General features: G+C 35.9%; 1 protein-coding gene across 3 annotated transcripts in view; it reads left to right on the top strand.

Annotated features, from left to right (window-relative positions):
* The window catches only part of LOC148956478 (uncharacterized), a 69,194-nt gene continuing 48,030 nt past the window's right edge, over positions 1-21,164 (top strand). The window contains exons 1-2 of one of the 3 annotated variants that reach the window (XM_089095464.1): positions 1-16; positions 10,702-10,885. In XM_089095464.1, the coding sequence (XP_088951590.1) occupies positions 10,720-10,885 (166 nt within the window). In that variant the 5' untranslated portion in view covers positions 1-16; positions 10,702-10,719. Of the gene's footprint in view, positions 17-222; positions 264-7,482; positions 7,600-10,701; positions 10,886-21,164 lie in introns of those variants that run through there. The other 2 variants (XM_089095446.1, XM_089095455.1) reach the window with 2 other exon arrangements.

Here is a 21,164-nt window from a genome sequence, read left to right as displayed (position 1 = left end):
CTGCACCATTTTTTTGGTTTTGCAACATTTCTATTTCTTCTATTTTCTGCATTTAATATCTTCTTTTTTTAGCTTTAAGGCATTTTTTTCTAATAGTCCTTTGTCATCGACTCTAGCCAATATATTATGGGGTGACTGATAAATTGTAGTTAATCTAGTTTTAGTTAATTTTTTCACTTCGACAGGATATTTCAGTATTTTTAAGAAAAATTGGTCATTAACCGACATTTGAAATTCATACACGTGATTAGACGGTTGAATGAGTATTTTTTCTTTCCTATCTAATTCATCTTGTAGTTTTTTTTAAGGTTTGGCGAGGGAATATAGTAACACTGGATACGAGTGGTGGGTTATCAATTCAGGCTTGTAATGGTGGCGAGATACAATATAAGTTATCTTCAGGGTGATGATGAGAAGTGGGCTAGGCCTAGTTGTCTTCCATGAGGTAATTCTCGGTAAATATTTAGTTATTAACTACTCTTCAATACAAGTTTTCAGTTTAGGAGCATTTTGCTAGGCTATCTTGCAAAGTAGGCCTAGGCTAGTTGAGTTAGGTGAATAAAACTTTAAGGAATGTAGGCTATCCAGAGCCTTAGTGATGTCATGGAAAGGTATTATAAGGTAATAAACTCCACTCTTTCTCCTCTAGAGAACACTGACCTTGATAAATTTTAACAATCTCTATGCAATAAAAATGAAACCTTACAAAATACATCTTCAACTCTAATGAGGCCTAAAAAAAAGTGTTTTGAGCCTCTACTGTTGCTCAATTCCAATTTATATAGTTTTAAAGATCTGCAAATCTATCTCCTAAATCATAGGATCCACAATAGCACTACCTAAGTAGCTTTTGAGGAATTTTGCAATGAGTATAAAACTAAATGAAAATACACTAGCCTTTTGCTGTGCAGTTGTCATAATGGTTAATCTGAGGAATTGCTTAGGGTATTCAGTTAATGAAAAGGTAGGTTAAGGATACTGCACTAGACCCTTAAAGTCCAGACCCATGGTGCTGATCTCTGTCTCAAGGCCCTTCAGCCATGAAGTACAGTGGGGGGATAGAGGCCAGCCATCCTGGACTTTTTCACACCCTTCCTGATTATTTTCCCAGGTTTCTCCAGTTATCCATTTAGAGCTGGGTCAACTCTGGCTGAGCTTTAAGAGTCATGCCACTGACCCCCATCCCAAACCAAATAGCCTAATTGGGCTATACTAGGATTCAAACCCTTGCCCCTTGGACAAAGGATTCCAAATCCAGCACATCAACCACTTGGCTAGGTCAGCCGCCTTTTGGGGAATGATCAATTGAATAGGCTGCAATGTTTAGGCTACATTGTTACTACTACTACCAAGGCTAAGTATATGAAGATGAAAATTATAGGTAATATTGAGGTGACATTTGAATTAAATCAAAACACACTATGTGCATGTTTGTTTATAAAAGGGGATATCAGAAATATCTTAGAAATGCATTACAATATTAAGTTGAAACTTACAGGGCATGTCATGGGGGATGTTGAACTAACCAAAAGACATATTTTGCATTCTACTACTACTTACTTTTACTGTCATTGCTATTGCTGCTACTTAAGCTAAGGTTACTAAGGCGTGAATTTCAGGGAGTGTTGAGCTAAATCAAACCCACTGTGTACATATAAGCTGCCAAAATGGTGTATCAGCTGTGTCTCAGAAACAGATTAAAGCATTAAATATAAAACTTTCAGGGGATGTTGCACTAATCAAAAGGCATTATTTCCATATTACCATTGGGTAGTAGTAGTGGTACTACCATGTACCACTATTAGTGCTATTATCATTACTGCTTTTACTGAGGGTAATGTTATTAAGGTGAAACTTTAAGGGAATGTTGAGGGGACATGGAACCATAGGCTACACTTTAGTGTTTATGTATAGTAAGGAGCCATAAGGTTTTAGTGTTTTATTATTATTAATTTTTTTTCCAGAGACACTTTGTCTGGAAGGGGTTGTTATATAAACTTCAGAAGGGACTCAAACAATTGGAAATTTGAAGTCTAGTGCTCTTTTTAAGACTTAAAAGTGATTGGAGGGCTTCCAGCCCCTCCCTCCCCTGCTGTTTTCACCAAATAGATCCAATCAAAATTTTGAGATAGCCATACTGTTTTTGATGAATTCAGTTGAACTAAGTAAGAAAACACTATGTGCAAGCAGGTGGTCAAAACAGTATATTAGTCATATCTAAGGAATGGCTTTGAGCATTCAGGTGAAGCTTTTAGGACATTTTGAGTGAGATGTGGAACTAAATCAATATACACTATGCACATGTAGGTTTTCAAAGGGTTGTATCAGAAATATCTCAGTAGCACCTTTTAACTTACAGGATTCTCAGTGCCTTTGGGGAAACATCCCTGTTATGGCACTCTCTAGATGGCTGTCAGTTGTTTTGTCAAGTCTTGTTTCTCTGATACTTGGCTATTTGAAATTCTGCAATATAAACCATGGGTAAGGATCTCCCCAGAATGTATGGCCAGCAGAGCCTTGGCACAACATCAACTTTGGAGGAGTGTGCACAGATGGCAGTGTTAACAGTTTTAAGTCACTAAAGTCAGATGTTTAAGAGTCATGTATGTACATGTGTTCTTTCCAGAATTGGTCAAGTCCATTTTTGAATATGTTTAGGGTGTTTGCTTTCACAACACTTTCTGGGAGACTGTTCCAATTGTCAACAGCTCTTACACTCCAGAAATTGGCTCTTGATTTATTTAGGGCATAGGGCTTGAACAATTTTACTGAGTGACCTCCTGTAGTCTGGGTTTTTTGGAGTTGAAAGTAATTGTTGAAGCTGAGTTTTTCGAACTTGTTTTTCATTTTATACATCTGAATTTGATCTCCTCTTTTTCTTCTGTACATGAGTGTTGGAAGTTGCAGTTTCTGTAACCTCTCTTCATAATTCATCTCTTTCAAGCCTAGAAGAAGCTTTGTGACTTGTCTTTGAATTTTTTCTATCTCAACTGAGTCTGTTTTATAGTGAGGCCCCCATATGACATTACCATACTCAATAGTAGGTCTTACTAACCCTTTGTATCATAAATATCTCAGTAACACCTTAGGGTACCATAAGCTAAAACGTTCAGGGCCACTAAAATTACTACTACTTTTGTTAATATTTCTACTGCTACTGCTGTTATTGAACTAAATCAAAATAGTTTGAGGCATCCTCAAACTATTAAGAAGCTGCTCAGGAAGAGAGCTCACAGCAGACTCCACAACCACTACTTCTCCAATAGAGTGGTGGGCCCCTGGAACAGTCTTCCCAATGCAGTTGTCACTGCTCCCTCTGTCAAGGCATTCAAGATTACCATTGATAAGAATTGGTCCACCAAACCATGGAAAAAAGAAAGGGATGCCACCGAAACAGTGACTACCCATCGTCACTGACCAGCGACTCTACAGGATCTTTCCTTATTTTGCTGGACAATGTGATTTAAGGTAATTTAAGGTAATCCTTGTTGTCAAATGGCATAGGTAGTATATCTTAAAACTGGAATTGGGGATAAAGTAGAAATTTTCTGGGGAATCTTATGTTGGTATAAAACTAAATGAAAAGGCACCATGTGCATGCTGGTTATCAATATAATGTATCAGCAGTATCTCAAGAACTGCTAAGAGTATTAAATTGAAACTTTCAGGGCTACTACTATTACTACTGATGCTACTATTATTAATCTAAAGCAGGAGGCTTTAAGTGCATCCAGTTTGTCAAAATAGCATAGATATATTGACAAGGGTTGAGAAAGATGTTAAAAGAATATACATAGAACATCTGAGGGGATTAAAATGAAACTTTCCAGGGATTTTTGGGTTTATATTAAATATAACCAAAATGCATTGCATGCATACAAGTTGTCAAAAGGGCCTATCAGTAAAATCTCATGAATGTTCAAGGGTATGGGGTGTTGTTTCAGAGGGCAAGGGGGAGGAGGCAGTTGCCCCCCAATAATTTGGAGAAAGAATTTTTATATAGCCCATGTCCCTTGATGATCTGGATATGGACCCCTCTTGCTCCTCCCCCCCCCAAGAGAAATGCTGTAGCTATGCTCCTGGTCAAGAGTACCATATTAAATTGAACCTTTCAGGGCTACTACAACTACTAATTTGACTGCTACTGCAACTACTATGTATGACACTACTAATGCTACTGCAACTATTTATGATGTTGACTGCTTGTGTTTATGACTACTTGCAATTGTGACTGCAAATTTGGCTACGTAGAACTGAACTGCTTGCAACTTTGTCTTCAACAAATACTTGCATCTTATAATTGCAACTACTTACCCCTATGAATGCTTAAAACAGTAAATTTGACCTTACTTTGAAGCTTAATCAATTAAGCTGAAGCTTCCATTGAGCATTTAGATGGGTCTTAAACTAAATCAAAACAAATTATGGGCATGTAGATTGTCAAAAGGGTGACAAAACTGTATGTCAGGAGCAGCACACATTATTAGATTTGACCTTTCAGGGTAAGTTGTGGCAGATTTTGAACTAGTCAGAAGATGCTATGTGTATACTTTTAATACTACTTCTATGGTAACTGCAACTAATGATGCTTAGGGTATTAAGGTGAAACTTTTAGGGAACATTTATGGGGAGTTTCAACTAAATGAAAAGACTATATGCATGGAAAATTTCAAAAGGGCATACTAAGCAATATCATAGGCAGCACTGCTCTATCATAGCTAGTAATATCATTGAAAGTTTTAAAGGAGCTATTTTTATTGGAAATTTTGAAATTCTTGAAATTTTTCGTGAAATTCTTGAAATAAAGAAAATCTTATTCAAGAATATTGCTTTGAATCGTGATACAGGTGAATATGGGCTGGACTCTATCTATGATAATTTATTAAAATCTGAGAGAGTAAAGTTCAATTCACCCAATGTAGGTGACCTTTGTCCAAATGTTATATCATTGAACGCTAATGAACCGAATCCAAGAATGTCAATATCTACCGCCATTTCATTGAAAAGAATTAGAGATTCTAACAATATGTAGTTTTAGTTGATTTAGTAAAATAACTTTTGTTTTATATTGTTTTATTTTAGTTTTACTACTGATGAATGTCACTGTATATGTGACCGAAATATCTAGTATTTTTGGGAATTCCTATCAATAACTGTCTATTAAGAGGATTTTATCTCTATTTGAACTTTTATTTATCGTCATGGAAAGGCAGTGTGGTCTCCGAAATTATCTTTGAGATAGCCATTTTGTTCAACATAGTTGAAAGTTCCGGAAATTATGTCTTTGAGCATGACGACCCCCTCACAGCCCTCAAGTCAAGGGTTGTAAGTTATGCCCAGGGGAATATAAGGTTTTTATAGAAAGTGTTGTCGGGGAAAGTTCAAAAAGAACTCATTCGATTGGAAATTGAAAGGGATAGTGCCCTTTTAATAGCCGAAAGGGATAGGAGGGCAACTAACTTCCCTCTCACCCCCACCATCTCCCCAACACATCCAGTCAAAATTTTGAGATAGGTATTTATTTCAACGTAGTTGAAAGTTCAGGAAATTAGGTCTTAGAGGATGACAACCCCCCTCCCAGCCCTCAGGGCAAGGGTTTTAAGTAGACCCCGGTGACGTGCCGATGAGGGAAAAACCGGCGGCGATGGGGCCTAAAACCGCAGTGGTGGTGCACCGCCAGCACGCCGCCGGCACGTTCAATGTTGACCGCAAACATTAATGTTTTCATCAGTCTTTCTCAAATCACAGCTTAAATTTACAAATTTACTTTCTTTACTCATTGACAGTACACCTTCATAGGATACTCCACCTAGTAGCTACTGGTAGCGACCAGATTGTCATATTCTCATAAAATCCCTCAGCTCCCTTCACACTCCCTTTTGTATTTTTTTAAAGCAGCCATATAATGTTCTATAAGATCCGTCTGCTTTAAATAAAAAAAAAGAAAAAAGAACTTTTTGGCATCCCTGCTTTCAGTAAAAAGGATATTATCATTTAAATATAATACTTCCTTAACCCCCCCCCTCTGGATACCACCTTGGTTAGATACCGTCTCTGCTTTAAATTTAAAAAATAATTAACTTTTTGGTATCCCTGCTTTAAAAAATAAATAAACTTTTAGATATTATAATTTAAATATAATACCTCCTTACCCCCCCCCCCTTCTGGATACCACCTTTATAGAATACCGTCTCTACTTTAAATTAAAAAATAACTTGTTTGCATCCCAGCTGTCAATAAAAAAAAATTCAAGGTATTATAAATTAAATATAATAATTCCATATGCCTCCCTATGGTATGAGTAAAGGGGTACAATGACAACAACAAAAATGTTGAAATTATTCAGATATAGCCTACCTCAAATTATTGGAAAACTGATTCATAGATTCGCCGTGGCATTCAATAAGATCCAAAGAATCTAATTAAAAGGGAGCACACACAAAGCCAAATTAGGCCAGTAGCCTATGAGAAATTGCATAATACCCAAGACAATGAACAAGTCCCAATTGGGGGCCCTGGGTGTATCAAAATATTTCAATGAATTCCCAGGGAATTTGATATCATTTTCTTCCTTCTCCACTTTAAATGAAACAAATATATTATCTTTTTGGCATCCCTTCTTCCAATTAAAAAATGAGGTATTATCATTTAAAAATGATAGCCCCCTATCCCCCCCTATAGGCAATAAGTTTTACAATTTTTTTTATTTTTTTTATGAATCAAGTTTTTGAGGGAACTTCCGTTTCAATCTTTAATTCCCCAATCTTGTACATAGGTCTGTCTATAGCTAAATTTTGTCTCAATAGAAGTTTTTTTTTTTTGGGGGGGGGGGGGTTGGTAAAATTTCTTAAGAAAGAAGATTGTATTTTCTTTAATCTATCAGGCGTTCAACAATTGTGTATCAAACATTAAGAACATCTTATCTAAAAACAGTAAAAGAAAACAAAATTCTGCAAACTTACGATTCAGCTGTAGAAACAATCTGTCGACTATCAATTTCAAAATCCAACTGAAGCTGTATGGTAGTGAATACGTTCTATTCAACCTAAAAATAACGTTCTTGACTACAAATAATGTAAGAAATAGCAATTGGGAAACTGCATTCGAACTAATTTAATCTCATTTCATAAAGACGATACTTTTATTGTCAACATATGAAGAACTGTGTATATTGCAATTGCATCTGTCTGGTTTTTATGCAAAGTAACAAAAGAGACGAAAATTAAGGAACAAGAGAGTAGTGAAGAATTATGGTATGCAAAGTAATATTTGGCAGGGAAAGTCACTGGTGATAAATCGCTAAGAGTGGCACCATGATTGAGAGATTTTTGGGGATTCGGGGAACCAATTTTTTTTTCGAGGCGACGCATAGATTTTCGGAGAAATACCCGAAAATTCGGCGATAGTGCAAGCCCTGCTTGATTTCTAATCAGGAAAATCGAAATACTAAACCACACGAGAAAGAAAGGCTCCGACTTTGTGGTTGACGCAATAAAGGTGGTGGCGTGCCTTGGGCTTAGTGACACTTTGGTGGTGGTCAAACGGGCCTCTCGTTGGCGGCGTTTGGTCGATCCGCCGGCGCGTCGCCAGGTTCTAGTTGTAAGTTGTCCTGGTTGCATATAAGGTTTTACTGAAAGCGTTGTTGTAGAAACTTCAAAAGGGCTCATTCGATTGGAAATTGAAACGGCTAGTGCCCTTTTTAATAGTTGAAATTAATTGGAAAGCAACTAACGCTCCTCTCACGCCCACCATTTCCTCAAACACATCCAATAAAAATTCTGAGATAGCCATTTTGTTTAACGTAGTTGAAGGTTCCAGAAATTAGGTCTCTGAAGATGACAACCCCCTCACAGCCCTCAGGGCAAGGGTTTGTGATTTATGCACTGGGGGCATATAAGGTGTTTATGGAAAGCGTTGTCGTCAAAACTCAAAAAGGGCTCATTTGGTTGGAAATTGAAAGAGCTAGTGCCTTTTTTAATAGTCGAAAGTGATTGGAAGGCTTGACATTTTTATAGTAAAGATCAATGTGGGTACAATGTATTGTTACTATTTTTTTGTTTAGACCAGGGCACTTCGTGTCGAAGGAGTTGTCCTAGGAACTTCGAAAAGGGCTCATTCGATTGAAAATATAAAGGGCTAATGCTCTTTCTAATAGTCGAAAGTGATTGGAGGGCAACTAATCCCCCTACCATGCTCACCCTCGCAATTGCCTATTATGTTTAAAAACTAAATTTTGCCTTGAAATTAAATCAAAATGCACTGTGTTAATTCTAATTCCCAATAAGGCATCTCAGCAGTATCCCAAGAACGACTGAGGGTATTATGTTCAAACTTTTGGGGCTACTTCTGCTCTTAAAATTTAACCAAATCAAAATAGTGTAAGTGTATCCAAGCTATCAAAGAAAGTAAATAGATTTTTTTGCGAATGGTATCAAGTTTTCTATTTAAGGTCAACTAGAGGAGGTATGAAACTAAATTAAACACTACTATTTGTGTCAAGATTTTTAAAAGGGTGTATGTTGTTAAAAATTACTGAAATTTTTTTTTCCAGCGTACAAATAGCAGGACAAACTATCAAGTTTAAAAAAAACGAAAAGATTTAAATTATTATTTTCTTTTTCTCTGAAAAGACTATGTCAGTATAAAGCGAACATAAATTTATTAAATAAAAACTTTTTCCGCAAAATAAATTTTTCAAAGAAAAGTAAAGAACTCCATTATTCCAAAAATGCGCAAAAATAAAATCAAATAATCTACCTAGCGTGAAACTACCACAAATCAGCATCGATAAATAAATGAAACCCAAAACGAATAGAAATTACAATAAATAACCGAGTCAAACTCAAAGCGAGCAGAAATTAACATGAGTAGGGCTCAAAACCCCCTATGCCTTCCCAAGGCCAGAAGCACTTTACTGAAAAAATACAAATGAATGTGCTTTGTCAGTTTAATATACAAATACTGATGTTTAGTAATCAAAATGTTAATATTATTTGATTTGTTAAAGTTATGAAAGTAAGAACATTTATGTTTTTTCAGTAAAGTGCAAATTATGTTCTGGCCTTGGGAAGGCATAGAGGTTTTGAGCCCTACTCATGTTATGTTCTGCTCGTTTTGAGTTTGTACTCGTAATTGGAGTACAAACATGGGAATATTTCTGAAAGGCGGTCAAGCGTCCGGCTGAGATTCAGCGTGTCATCAGCAGAGCATACCAGGGAGATGTCAATGGAACTGTGAATGCATGATGAAGGATAGCTATCTTGAAGCTCAATAATGTAGTTGTTGAAGAAATTGGGGGATAAAACTGCCCCCTGACGGACACCTTTGCGGACTGGTATCAAAGCTGACCATGGTGCTGGCGGAAGGCCTTTATCGGGAGGGAGCCTAAGTCGCATGTGAAGGCGAGAGTAAACATCACGGAAAGCCCGAATGATATTAGGGTTCACTCCTCTTTTAGCTGCAGTTAACAACATAAGCGCATGAATCAATGAATCAAACGCTCTCTGCAGGTCTAAGCCACAGATCGCTAGGCTTTCTCCTGATTTTTGTGCATCTAGGAGTGCATTTGCAACAACACAGAGAGCTTCAGCACAACCAATACCGCGTTGGAAACCGAATTGTCTTGGATGACTGCAACACAGTTTCTCAAACTAATCTATGAATAAAAGTTCAAATAACTTGCAAAGAGAAGTAGCAGTAGTGATTGGACAAAAAGAGGAGAATTGCATGGTAGTTTTTCCTTTTTTAGGAACTGGCGTAAAATCTCCAATTGAGAAAGTGGTTGGGCAATACCCTGAATGAAGATAATCTGCATCAGGAGAGTTACGTGACTAATGAGAGCGGGTCCACCTCTTTTTAAATGGATTGCGCTCATTTCATCACTCCTGGAAGATTGTTTAGGTTTTCGGTGAGTGATGGCCTTGCACACAGCTCCCTCTGTTACAGCATAGTCAGCCTGAGGACAACTAGCTACGGAGTCGTCCAACTCAGCTTTGTATCGTTCGTTGAGGGCTGGGTCAGGGGCCAAAAATTATGACTCATAGTACGAATACCATTCAGAATCAGGGATAGCAGATGCGGACAAAGACTCGCAATAAGACCACTCCGAAAAGCTAAAGCGAAAGACATGGAAAAAAATGTTTTAGGTAATGATGATACTTAATGAATCTCTATTCCAAGAACACTTTTTGTACACATGAGACAACGAACATCATGACAAATCTGCGGTTAGAAGACAAATGACAGTGATACTCACATATATACAAGCCAGTCACATACCAGTGTGAGGGACCAAGCGGAGCTTGGTTTCCTGTTATTACAGCATAGGAGTATAAATAGCTGGCCTGTTTTACAGTTTAGGCTATAGATTGGGACATCCGCCAGTCTCTTATTTTTTAGGCCTAGTGTAATGATGTTTTGCATTAAACAGAAATGATTGTTGAATGAGAAATGACTGATGTTTTGCATTACAGAGAAATGATTACACCCCATTAGAAAATTTACAAGTACAGCTTTGTTGTACAAGTTTGTCACTACCCTGTGCAATAAAAAAGCCACTAAACCATATTGACTTATCATTATCAAGGCTCATGGGATTTGTCGTTTACCTTATATTGGTCAATGTATAGACAATTACTTGTTCATCACTTTCTCATCAGTTTTTTTAGTGATTACAAATAATGCGTTGATCTTTTGTTTCAGACTCAAACAAGCTGAACAATGATCTGTAGTAGGAGCTACCGACTTTTGATGCTCCCATCATTCAAGAAAGTTCAGAGAAGACAAATATTTCAGGTGATTGGCACCGAAAGGCTTAGCAACTTACCACCCGAGCTTGTAAAGCAGTTTGGGCCAGAAAAAATTGCATACTTAAAACAAACTTTTGGTAAATAATTGTCTAAATTTATTTTCTGCTATTATTAGTATTGTTACTTTTGTTTTGTGCTAGATGGGGTGAGTTGGATTACCTTGTTATTAAATATAGACTTTTTTTTATGTTCTGATGCTCACATCAATTTATCTGTTTATACATCTTAAAACTATCGATGTTACAATAAGGTGAATAAAACTTTAAACAAGAATAAGCTGTTTGAAGGTACTTTATGCAAAATGTTGTTTGTCCGTGACTAACAAAAATACAAACCCTGCAATACAAATCTTATAAAAAATAATTGTAATTTTCATTTTTAAAAATTGAAGAAAAACTACCTAGGCCAATTAACCCAAAATTGTCAATTTAGCGCAAATTTATTTTGCTCAACCTATTGAAAGCAAAAAATGTGTTTTTCCTAATTAGTTTGGCTTAAAATATTCTTACATGAAAATGAGGAATGTGATAAACTTCTGAAATTTGACCTTCATCCATCCATTTGATATCACCTGAATCAGTTCCTTTCACCCTTGTATTTATTCATGAACTTTAGAGAATATCGCTTAGGATTGCCAGCATTTTGAGCAGGTGTACTAGCTTTGTGCTCTGGATGTTTTGCCACTGCCACTTTTATAGTTAACTAAGATATTAGGTGGAGAACTTGTGCTGTATTTTCTTCGTCAGTTTTTTTTTTACTTCTTTCTTCTTCTAATTCACAGCAGGCGGGCTATTCAGTTAATACTATTTAGCACTTTTCTTTTTGCTTCACTCTGTGGGCTACAGAGCTACTGGCTTGGTCCTCTCTTATTAATTAGATATTGTCAGATATCTTTCAGTAGATCTTTTGACTCAAGGAGTTCAAATATAAGATGATAGGTATCTATTTCTGTGCTCTTTGTGCATGTATAGTTGGCTAGGCTCTTGGCTGATAGTGAGATTTTGTGGTGTTTGAAGCATATTAACAGTTTACAAAGCAAGGTATGTTGTGCAGACGTCAGCATATTACATTCAAATAGGCAATGGTCAATTGTTTCATTATTCATATTACAATGCCTGCAAAGAGGGGACGGGGGAATTGAACCACTTGAATTAGAAGACTTATATGAGGATGCAAGGAAATTTAGTCCATTTGTTCCAGAACGAATTCTATGATAAATTTTTAGGAAGATTCTTATTGGGAAAGGGGGAAAAGATAGGATTAATCTTATTAAAATTAATATCCGATAGCCTCCATCGGTAAATATCTCTAATTGGGATTGGTCTCCCACTTGGCTGGTCAATATTTATAGAATTTTTTGCTATTTCATCAACCTGATGATTACCACTTATGCCAGAGTGGCTAGGAATGTGCTGAAAATAAGTTTTTACGCCACTTGAAGAAAGATTATCAATAATACTGAGACAATGTTACGTGTCAATCTCCAACTTATATTGAGGAGCTGAGGCCAGAAACTCAAGGCTTGATGGAGAGTCGGAAAATATGATAATATTATTTGAATTTGCAATCAAAGGTTGGTTTTCCTTAAGGTGTTCTAATGCCATGATTATGGCATTTAACTCAACAGATATTATAGATAAATTATTATATAATCTCTTACCCATTGCAATTTTCAGGTGAGGAAGGAGAACACCACTTGCAAGCTTCTCATTCATTTTCGACCCATCAACAAATATTTGGAAGTGATTTTTATAGGTAATTGTATTAAGTTCTGCAAATTTGTTCTGGACAAAAGCAAGGGGGGTTAAATCTTTATTCCACTTTGAGAATTCAATATTTATTATGGGACCTGACCAATTCCATGGGGGGGGGGGATCGGGAAGAAGTAGGTGCAATAGACTTTGCTGGTATGGGGAACTTCTTCTGAATATTGGCATACTCATCTGCAATGCCTCTATACATGGCTGGATTTCTTAACCAATTATGTAATGTGTGTGAGCTATTTGATTCAATTTTTGTTAGATGTTTTTTCAAGAGAAAGATACGTCTCTCCCTTATTGTTGTTAATGCACTCTCCATAAGCAGAAACTTGGTGCTTGTGGGTTTCCTAAGACCAAATATGAGACGTATTATATCATTTTGTGTTGTTTCAATTTTTTGCATCTGGGTCTGTGCACATGCACCATAGACGATGAGTCCATAGTCAATATGGGGTCTTATATGTGATTTATAAAACTTGAGTAAGGTTTTCTCCTTACAGCCCCACGGTGTGGAAAGAAGTCTTTTAGTATATTTGTTTTTCTATAGCATTTTTTTTATTGTGTTTGAAATGTGGAGGTGGAATTTAAGTTTTTGGTCGAGCATGAGACCTAGGTAATTAATATGATTATCTTCTGGAATAGTTGTTTTATTTAGAGTTAGTTTTACATTAACATGGTTTCGCTTCCGGTGAAATTGGATTATTTTTGACTTAGTGGGTGCAATGGGTAAATCTGAATGTTGAGAGAATTTTTCAAACTGGAAAAGTGACTTTCGCAGATTTGACTGTGCTATCTGAAAGATGTTGCCAGATGACCATAACACCAGATCATCAGCATATTGTAAATTCGTGTGGGGTATATTCATGTCCCAGAGATATAGGGCAAATAGGAGGTAACTGAAGACTGCTCTCTGAGGTAGGCCTTTGGTTATTTTCTTCCGGGGTGAAGAGGCTGAACCAACACAAACAAGGAAACTTCGCACTTAAATGAAGGATTTAATAAAAGATACTAGCTTAGGGGGTACTCCAAGGTTTGCAAGTCTGTTTAAAAGGATTTGGTGGTTCACATTTTCATATGCCCCTTCAAAATCTAGAAAAGCTCCAACTTGGACATTATTTTTTTTAGAAAGACTCATTTATTGTATTTGTTAGCAAAATGACAGCATCTGTTTGGGATTGGTGTTTCCTGAATACAGTTTGAGTGTGAGGGATCATATTATTTTTCCCAACAAACCAGAGGAGTCTGTGATAGATCTTTTTCTCTATTATTTTCCCCAGCACAGGAGTAATCATTATGGGCCTATAAGACTCAGTGTTATCTTTGGGTTTATTTTTCTTTAGGGTTGGTAGGAGGGACGAATATATTCCATATATTGGGGAACATAGAAGATGCCAAAGCGTGATTATAACAATTTAGCAATTCTTGTTTGTATGAAGGTGTGAGATTATTTATCCATGTAGGGTGTATATTGTCATAGCTGCCGCTAGTTTTGGTCCTAATATGATGTATTGCATTATTCAATTCCTGGATTAGTTATGTACTCGGATTCTGGGTGTGGTTGGTAACTTGGGTTCATAGGAATTGGGGACAGTTTGCTTTGATTATTTGATGTTAGCTTATTAACAAAAAGAGTTGCAAATAGGTTAGCTTTTTCATTATCATTGTCATAATGGGTATTATTATGTATAAGCTCATACATGAGTGGGTTGGGGGGAGTCTTTTTCCCACAGATGTGGCTTATAACTCTGTGTATAATTGGCTCATGTGTTTTTCTGGAGAGATTATTTGCAAAATTATTCCAGTATTTATATTTAGCATCTATTATAGTCCTTTTTAGATTAGATTCTGCTTGTAATTTTTTTAAATATGTAGTAGGTGATGTGTTTTTTTATGAATTCTGTCCTAGCTGGCTTTTTTATTCTCCATTTATTTAGGCACTCATTTGTCCACCATGCTTTAGGAATTTGTTTAGGGAAAGTTTTCTTAGGTGTTGTCCTGGGGATAGCATGATTAGCTGTATTTATTAGTAAAGATGTCAAGGCTTCAGCATGTGTGTCAACTGTTGTGTTAGAAATGCATGAAATTTTTTAGTTTTCTTCAGTAGGAGTATCTTCTATTTCTTCAGTAGGGATATTGTCATTTTCTTCTTTTCTTTTTTTTTATCTCCTGAGATTTTTCTTTGATTTTTTCTTATTCCATTGTTCTCTCGCCTCTTTCAGTTATTTTTCAACCTCACCAGATGCAATAGTTTCTCTGGCGGTGGCTTGTAGTTTTCGTTGTTTTGACCTGGAGTTTTTAAGTGCTGCTAAAATATCAGGATTCTCCTCTGGTTACAGAGTATTAGCAGTCGAATTTCTCAGTTTCTTCTTAGGACTTATAAAAAGCAGCTGGACTTATTGGAATAGGTGTGTTTTTGGATTCAACAACTTCACCCTTCAAAGCATTTTTATTCACTGGATAAAGACCTGAACCCTTGAATCTACCCATGACTTGTTCAGATTAAATAGATCGCTAATGATCTTTTTGAAAAGATTTGGAAACACGGGTTGTTGAATATTCCTGAGACAAGTCTCAGCATATTCTGTTACTGACACAGGTGAGACAAGTCTGTTACTGCTGATTTTTATGAAGAAAAACACAAGAATGAATGGTTACATTTCCTTTTGCGGTATGAGTCACATTGTATTTCAAATGACTTCTAGGACCATCAAAAATTATAGGCATTGTTTCATCAATGTCCTTTTCTTGATTAATAAATGCATAGAACAACTTTTCAAAAATGTAGTCCTGTATCCTGAATGATTTCGTTGCGCCACGTAGGACACTAGAAGGTCCATCACGCATCCACGTGACACATACATATCTCTCTCCTTTGTAAATGGCTCAGGGTAGATAATGTCCATCAGCAGCGCTAGCTGGAAACAACAAACTGTACTTCAACTTTTCTGCGCCTCCTTGATTGTGTAAGCATTTCTGGTACTTTTTGGTAGATACATTTTCCCATATACAGGGTCAATGCCCATACATGTTTCATGTTTGCTATCAATTCTATCTGTGTTCCCTTGCAAGTCATTGTCTTCCGTATTTTTTTTTTTTTTAATGCATATAATGTGAAGCATTCTACTAGCGATTGCGAAGCACCTTCAGCGCTTGCTTAGGTTAGAAGTTCTGGTTTACGCATTTACCACTGTTCATGCTATCGTTTTTCAAAGACAACAATGAAATCATATTAAGGAATATCCTCTTTAAATCTTGTTATTCTCCCTATTGACATAACATAACTAGCTGTCATACATTTTACGTCATCTCTGTCCATGGGAAAGATATATTCAGAAGTAAAAATAGCTGCTTCTACAATTGATCTTTCCATTGCTTCTGACAATATTTTTATCTTCCTGCTTCTGTATGCGAAGAAAGGTTGGCGTGTCATCTTCTTAAACTTTCATATGGGATTTCAAACTGCTATGCTGTGTCGTATACAGTCATCCCAAAGCATCTATTATTCAAAAGGTCAGCTGAATCATAACAGAAGGTTTATTTCTAAACATACGTAAAGGCATACACTGAAATAGTAAAATATATCGTGCTTAAATTTGCTGTCAGAACTATATTCAAAATACGGTATTTTGCACTACCGTACTTGATAACTTTGGTAAACAGTATTTAGGATTTATAAATATGACAACAACAGTGTACATTACTTCTGATCAAACCATCACATTAAACAGGCCTTATACCGAAATTAACCCACTATACCCAAATTACCCCAACTATATGTTCAGTTATTATGACTAGTTATGTTGCTTAACATCTTATCTGAAGTTATTGAAACTGCCATATATTCGGAGTGTCAACTGTTCCTTTTATAATTTATTGTAATAGCATTGACTATTATATTCTCTTTTTTTCAATTTTGGCATGATTTCTTGTTTTTTTGTAAATTATTCTTGTTAATTGATGATGCAAATGTGCAAGTTTAACCGAGCCACATAGTTATTGTTTTACCTAAACAGTTTTGCATACCTTAATGATAAAACTAATTTTTTTTTGATTTCTCACAAATTAATTTGATATGCGTTAACATTAGATTCGACATTGAGTTTATATTTATATCTAGAAAAGAAACTCGTTCCTGGACACAGTCATGGCTCTTGGCGGCCCCACTACGAAGATATTCTCATACTATGATGTAGAGGTGACACCCCCCAACAGGGCAGTAAATCCAATCACAAACTGAATTAATCATATGCAAAGACTCCAACCAAAGCTGTTGTTTTTACCAATAACACTTATAAACTTGTTTCGTAATAAAACAAACATCAATATTTTGGGGGCTTCTTCCTGTTCTTGCTTGGATTAGTGTTGAGGTGCTTTCGTAAATCTCATCACTTGAATCCAATTTCCCAATATTTTGGGAGCTAAATATGTCATGCAATATTACCATATCTAGTTTAGATACTAAAATCACATACCACTAGAATTAAAGTCTATCCAAGGAGGGAACTGTCATTTAAAATACGCCTCTCTCAAATTTTTCTTAATATGCCTGCTGTGTAATTTTTACTCTAATTTTAAGGTTGTTATCCATTGTTATCTGAGCCAGTGCAAACACTCGACGACGCAGCTAGTTCCTTTGGAATTAAGAATGCCAGTAAGTTCAAGACGATGAGAGTAGCATGGCACACAGAGACATGTCCCCCTCACACCAAAGTCACTATTCAGGACGGAGTTGAGTGGGTCTATTAGTTCGTTAGTTAGGGAGTGTGCTGACATTCTCAAATGACTACTCAAAAAACATGAATCAAAGCCTGGCTCTTGCCTACGCGTGCTTCAAGTCACTGCGCTCTATTTGAAAAAAATAAATACTTTTCTATAATGCTGAAGATACGACTTTACCGTGCTTTAGTGATTTCGTTTGCTACATATGGAGCGGAGATATGGACCCTACAAGCCGATGACAAGCACCGACTAGTGGCTTTCGAAACTAAGTCGCTCCGAAAGCTTGCTGGAATCACTTACCTAGATTGCATATCAAACAAAGGGCTACTGTTCTCTCTAAACTACTCTCAAACCGCCATAAAGACCAAACTCGACTCCGGCAGCTTCGATAGTTAGGACGCGTCCAGCGTATGCCACCAGCCCAATTGCCCAAAATATTCTTTGAAAGAAGAATCAATGATTCTCGCCCAAGAGGACGACCTCCCAACTGTTGACGGGGAAACTTTTCTGACCAATCCTTCCCAACACTTGTGACGATGGCAACAATCAGGGAGGCATACCGACTATACTGTCAGGAAGCCATCAGAGGAGAAGCTTGAGTTAACCCAACCTGCCGGGTGGGGTTCGTCGTGGTGGTGTGTGTGTGTGTGTGTGTGTGTGTGTGTGTGTGTGTGTGTGTGTGTGTGTGTGTGTGTGTGTGTGTGTGTGTGTGTGTGTGTGTGTGTGTGTGTGTGTGTGTGTGTGTGTGTGTGTGTGTGTGTGTGTGTGTGTGTGTGTGTGTGTGTGTGTGTGTGTGTGTGTGTGTGTGTGTGTGTGTGTGTGTGTGTGTGTGTATATATATATATATATTTATATATATATATATATATATATATATATATATATATATATATATATATATATATATATATATATATATATATATATATATATATATATATATATATATATATATATATATATATATATATATATATATATATGTATACCCGCTGCTTAGTAGCCTACCTAAATGACAGCTTTGTAAGACACTTCATCTCCATTTGGAATGGTCTACTGAGGGATGTTGTCCCTGAAAAGCCACCAGTTGCTTCCTTTAAAAAGGAAGTTCAACAGATCCAAATCTCGGGAGAAAACCTACGTTTATGGTTGAATAGTGACATATCAAACCCGCTTTTAACAGCCTAGCGCCGCGAATGTCTTCATCAAATAAATACAGACAATTGTAGGGAAATTTGTTTGCAATTGATCACCAAAATGCATTATATATTTATTATATGCATTATATATTTATTATATATTCTATATACAATATATCAATAATATATATATATATATTTATATATATATATATATATATATATATATATATATATATATATATATATATATATATATATATATATATATATATATATATATATGTATATATATATATATATATATATATATATATATATATATATATATGTATATATATATATATATATATATATATATATATATATATATATATATATATATATATATATATATATATATATGTATATATATATATATATATATATATATATATATATGTATATATATATATATATATATATATATATATATATATATATATATATATATATATATATATATATATATATATATATATATATATATATATATATATATATATTAAGTATTCCATTCCAAATGGAGGTGAAGTGTCTTACAAAGCTGTCATTTAGGTAGGCTACTAAGCGCGGGTGTCTTCTCTTGTACGTATTCCGACCGTACCGTGTTTCTGCGTGCTTGTTCTATTGGTTTGGCACACAGCAGTACGATTACTGCTCAATATCCGAATTTCCATTATGCGCAGTCTATACTGTATGTATGTCCGATCGCAAACCGAGTATGCTTATCCCGTTTGGCACCTAGGTCTAACGGATATCTAAACCGGAAAGCTTGAAAATATTCAAAAGCGGGCTCGCAAAATAATGCTTGGGGCAAATTATATCTCCTTTGAGGACGGCCTGCAGAAACTGAGGCTTCAGAAACTATCTGAAAGGCGCCACGATCTCACGATGCATTTCGGAAAAAAATGCCTAAGTTCTGACGTCCATCGCGAAATACTACCGGATTTTCAGGAATCACAGACCAGTCGGCCAAAAACACATAGAGGAGCCCCCACTTCGTCGTTCCAACTCCTTCGTCCCCCACCGCGAAAGGCATCAAAAAGGTACCGATCATCGTTTGTTCCATACTTTGTGAACCATTATAATGAGGAACTAGTTCAAAATGAAATCTATAAAAAGTTGTTAAAAAGTTTATTTATTTTTATATTTATTTATCTGATCTCATGTGTTATATTTTCTTGTTGTTTGACCTCCGCTGCTAGCTATAAGCTATTATGGAAATAAAGAGTTATTATTATTATTATTATTAGACATAAGTTGTTGGAGGGAGGGCACTGGATTTACTTGTATAAAAAACAGCCATTGATGCGAAATCAAATCTCTCACTGAGAGGTTGTAAAGCTACCCAATTGATGCTACAGCTTGTCACTGACGCCGTATTTTGGATCCACTGGACTGGTCCCAGTAGGGATTTAGGATTCTCTTCAAAAAACGTACATCCATATTTGGTAATAGGCATAATGTATGATTTACATTGAAGGCTGATCGAGTTGGATCTTAATTTTTTTTTTAAACGAAGAATCACAGCCAGGTTTCTGGAACAGGAGGATCGGACCTGATTGAGGTGTTCGCTCCAAGAGATGTGAGGTGAGATGAATTCGACAGGAGACGAATCTTGTCAACTTTCTTGATAGCTTCACCCTTGAAGATAAAGTAGAAATGTTGACGCCAGAATTCATGTTATTAATTTATATGCTGAGTGTCCTTGAAATCAAACTTGTCGCTTTGAAATTGATTAAATTCTCAATGAGTAGACAATTTAAAACAAAAAGGAGTAGCAGTATTCCCTCGCAAAGCTAAATAATCAGTATTTAAGAAAATACTAGACGGCAATAAACAAAAATGACACTAAAATACAATGCAAGAATAACACTGAAAATATAAACTTATAAACAGCGGAAAGAAAAGTATTTCAAGTGATAAAAAAGATTTTTGATTTTTCGGAACTTTTCTATAGCATAAAGCATTTGCACAATAAAGAAGAGTTTGGTGATGCAAAAGGAACAGGTGCAAGCAATGAAAATGATAGTGTGTATATTCTGTTTTGATTTAAAATGGAAGGAATAATTGAAGCGCTACATTCCCTAATCAAATCAGTTGCTTTAGTATAAATTTGGAATAGGGTGGAAGGTTTAAAGGAGAGAGCGAAGATCATGCTAAAAAGCCATAAGAAGAATGAGAATGAACTAGCGTGTGGAACACTAATTTTCACAGATGAACGAAAATGATGTTTTAACGTATCCAAAATGCCAAAACCCTTCGAAGTTTTATTTTCACTTTCGTTAAATTTATTTGCTTAAGTGTCGGATATTAATCTAATATAATCCTCAAGTATAAAGAATAAGGAGTTTAATGACAGGAAAAAGATCTTTTTGTGGTGTGAACTCGCACTGAATGTGGGGAAGCTTTTGAAATTGTGAAAGATATTGAGCAATTGGAGTCAAAAGGAGGGCTGGTTACTTTCCTATCACCTTACGGTTGAGGGAGCTCGGAATTAGTGAAAGCAAGTTCTGCTTCAGAGTGATCAGAAGTAAACAAACTATTATCATCTAAAGTAACAATCTTATCTGGAGAGCCCATATCCACCAAGCGAATAATGTTGTTTAGGTATAAATCGAAGATGATCTGGAGAAGCCAAGTAGTCTATATATATATATATATATATAGGACTATATATATATATATATATATAT

This window comes from Artemia sp. Qi Xiang Cuo, chromosome 1 (assembly GCF_049724085.1).
Source record: "Artemia sp. Qi Xiang Cuo chromosome 1, ASM4972408v1, whole genome shotgun sequence".
Taxonomy (NCBI): Eukaryota; Metazoa; Arthropoda; class Branchiopoda; order Anostraca; family Artemiidae; genus Artemia; species Artemia sp. Qi Xiang Cuo.
Note: the sequence above shows the minus strand (reverse complement) of the source record. Positions and strands in the feature narration are given on the sequence as shown.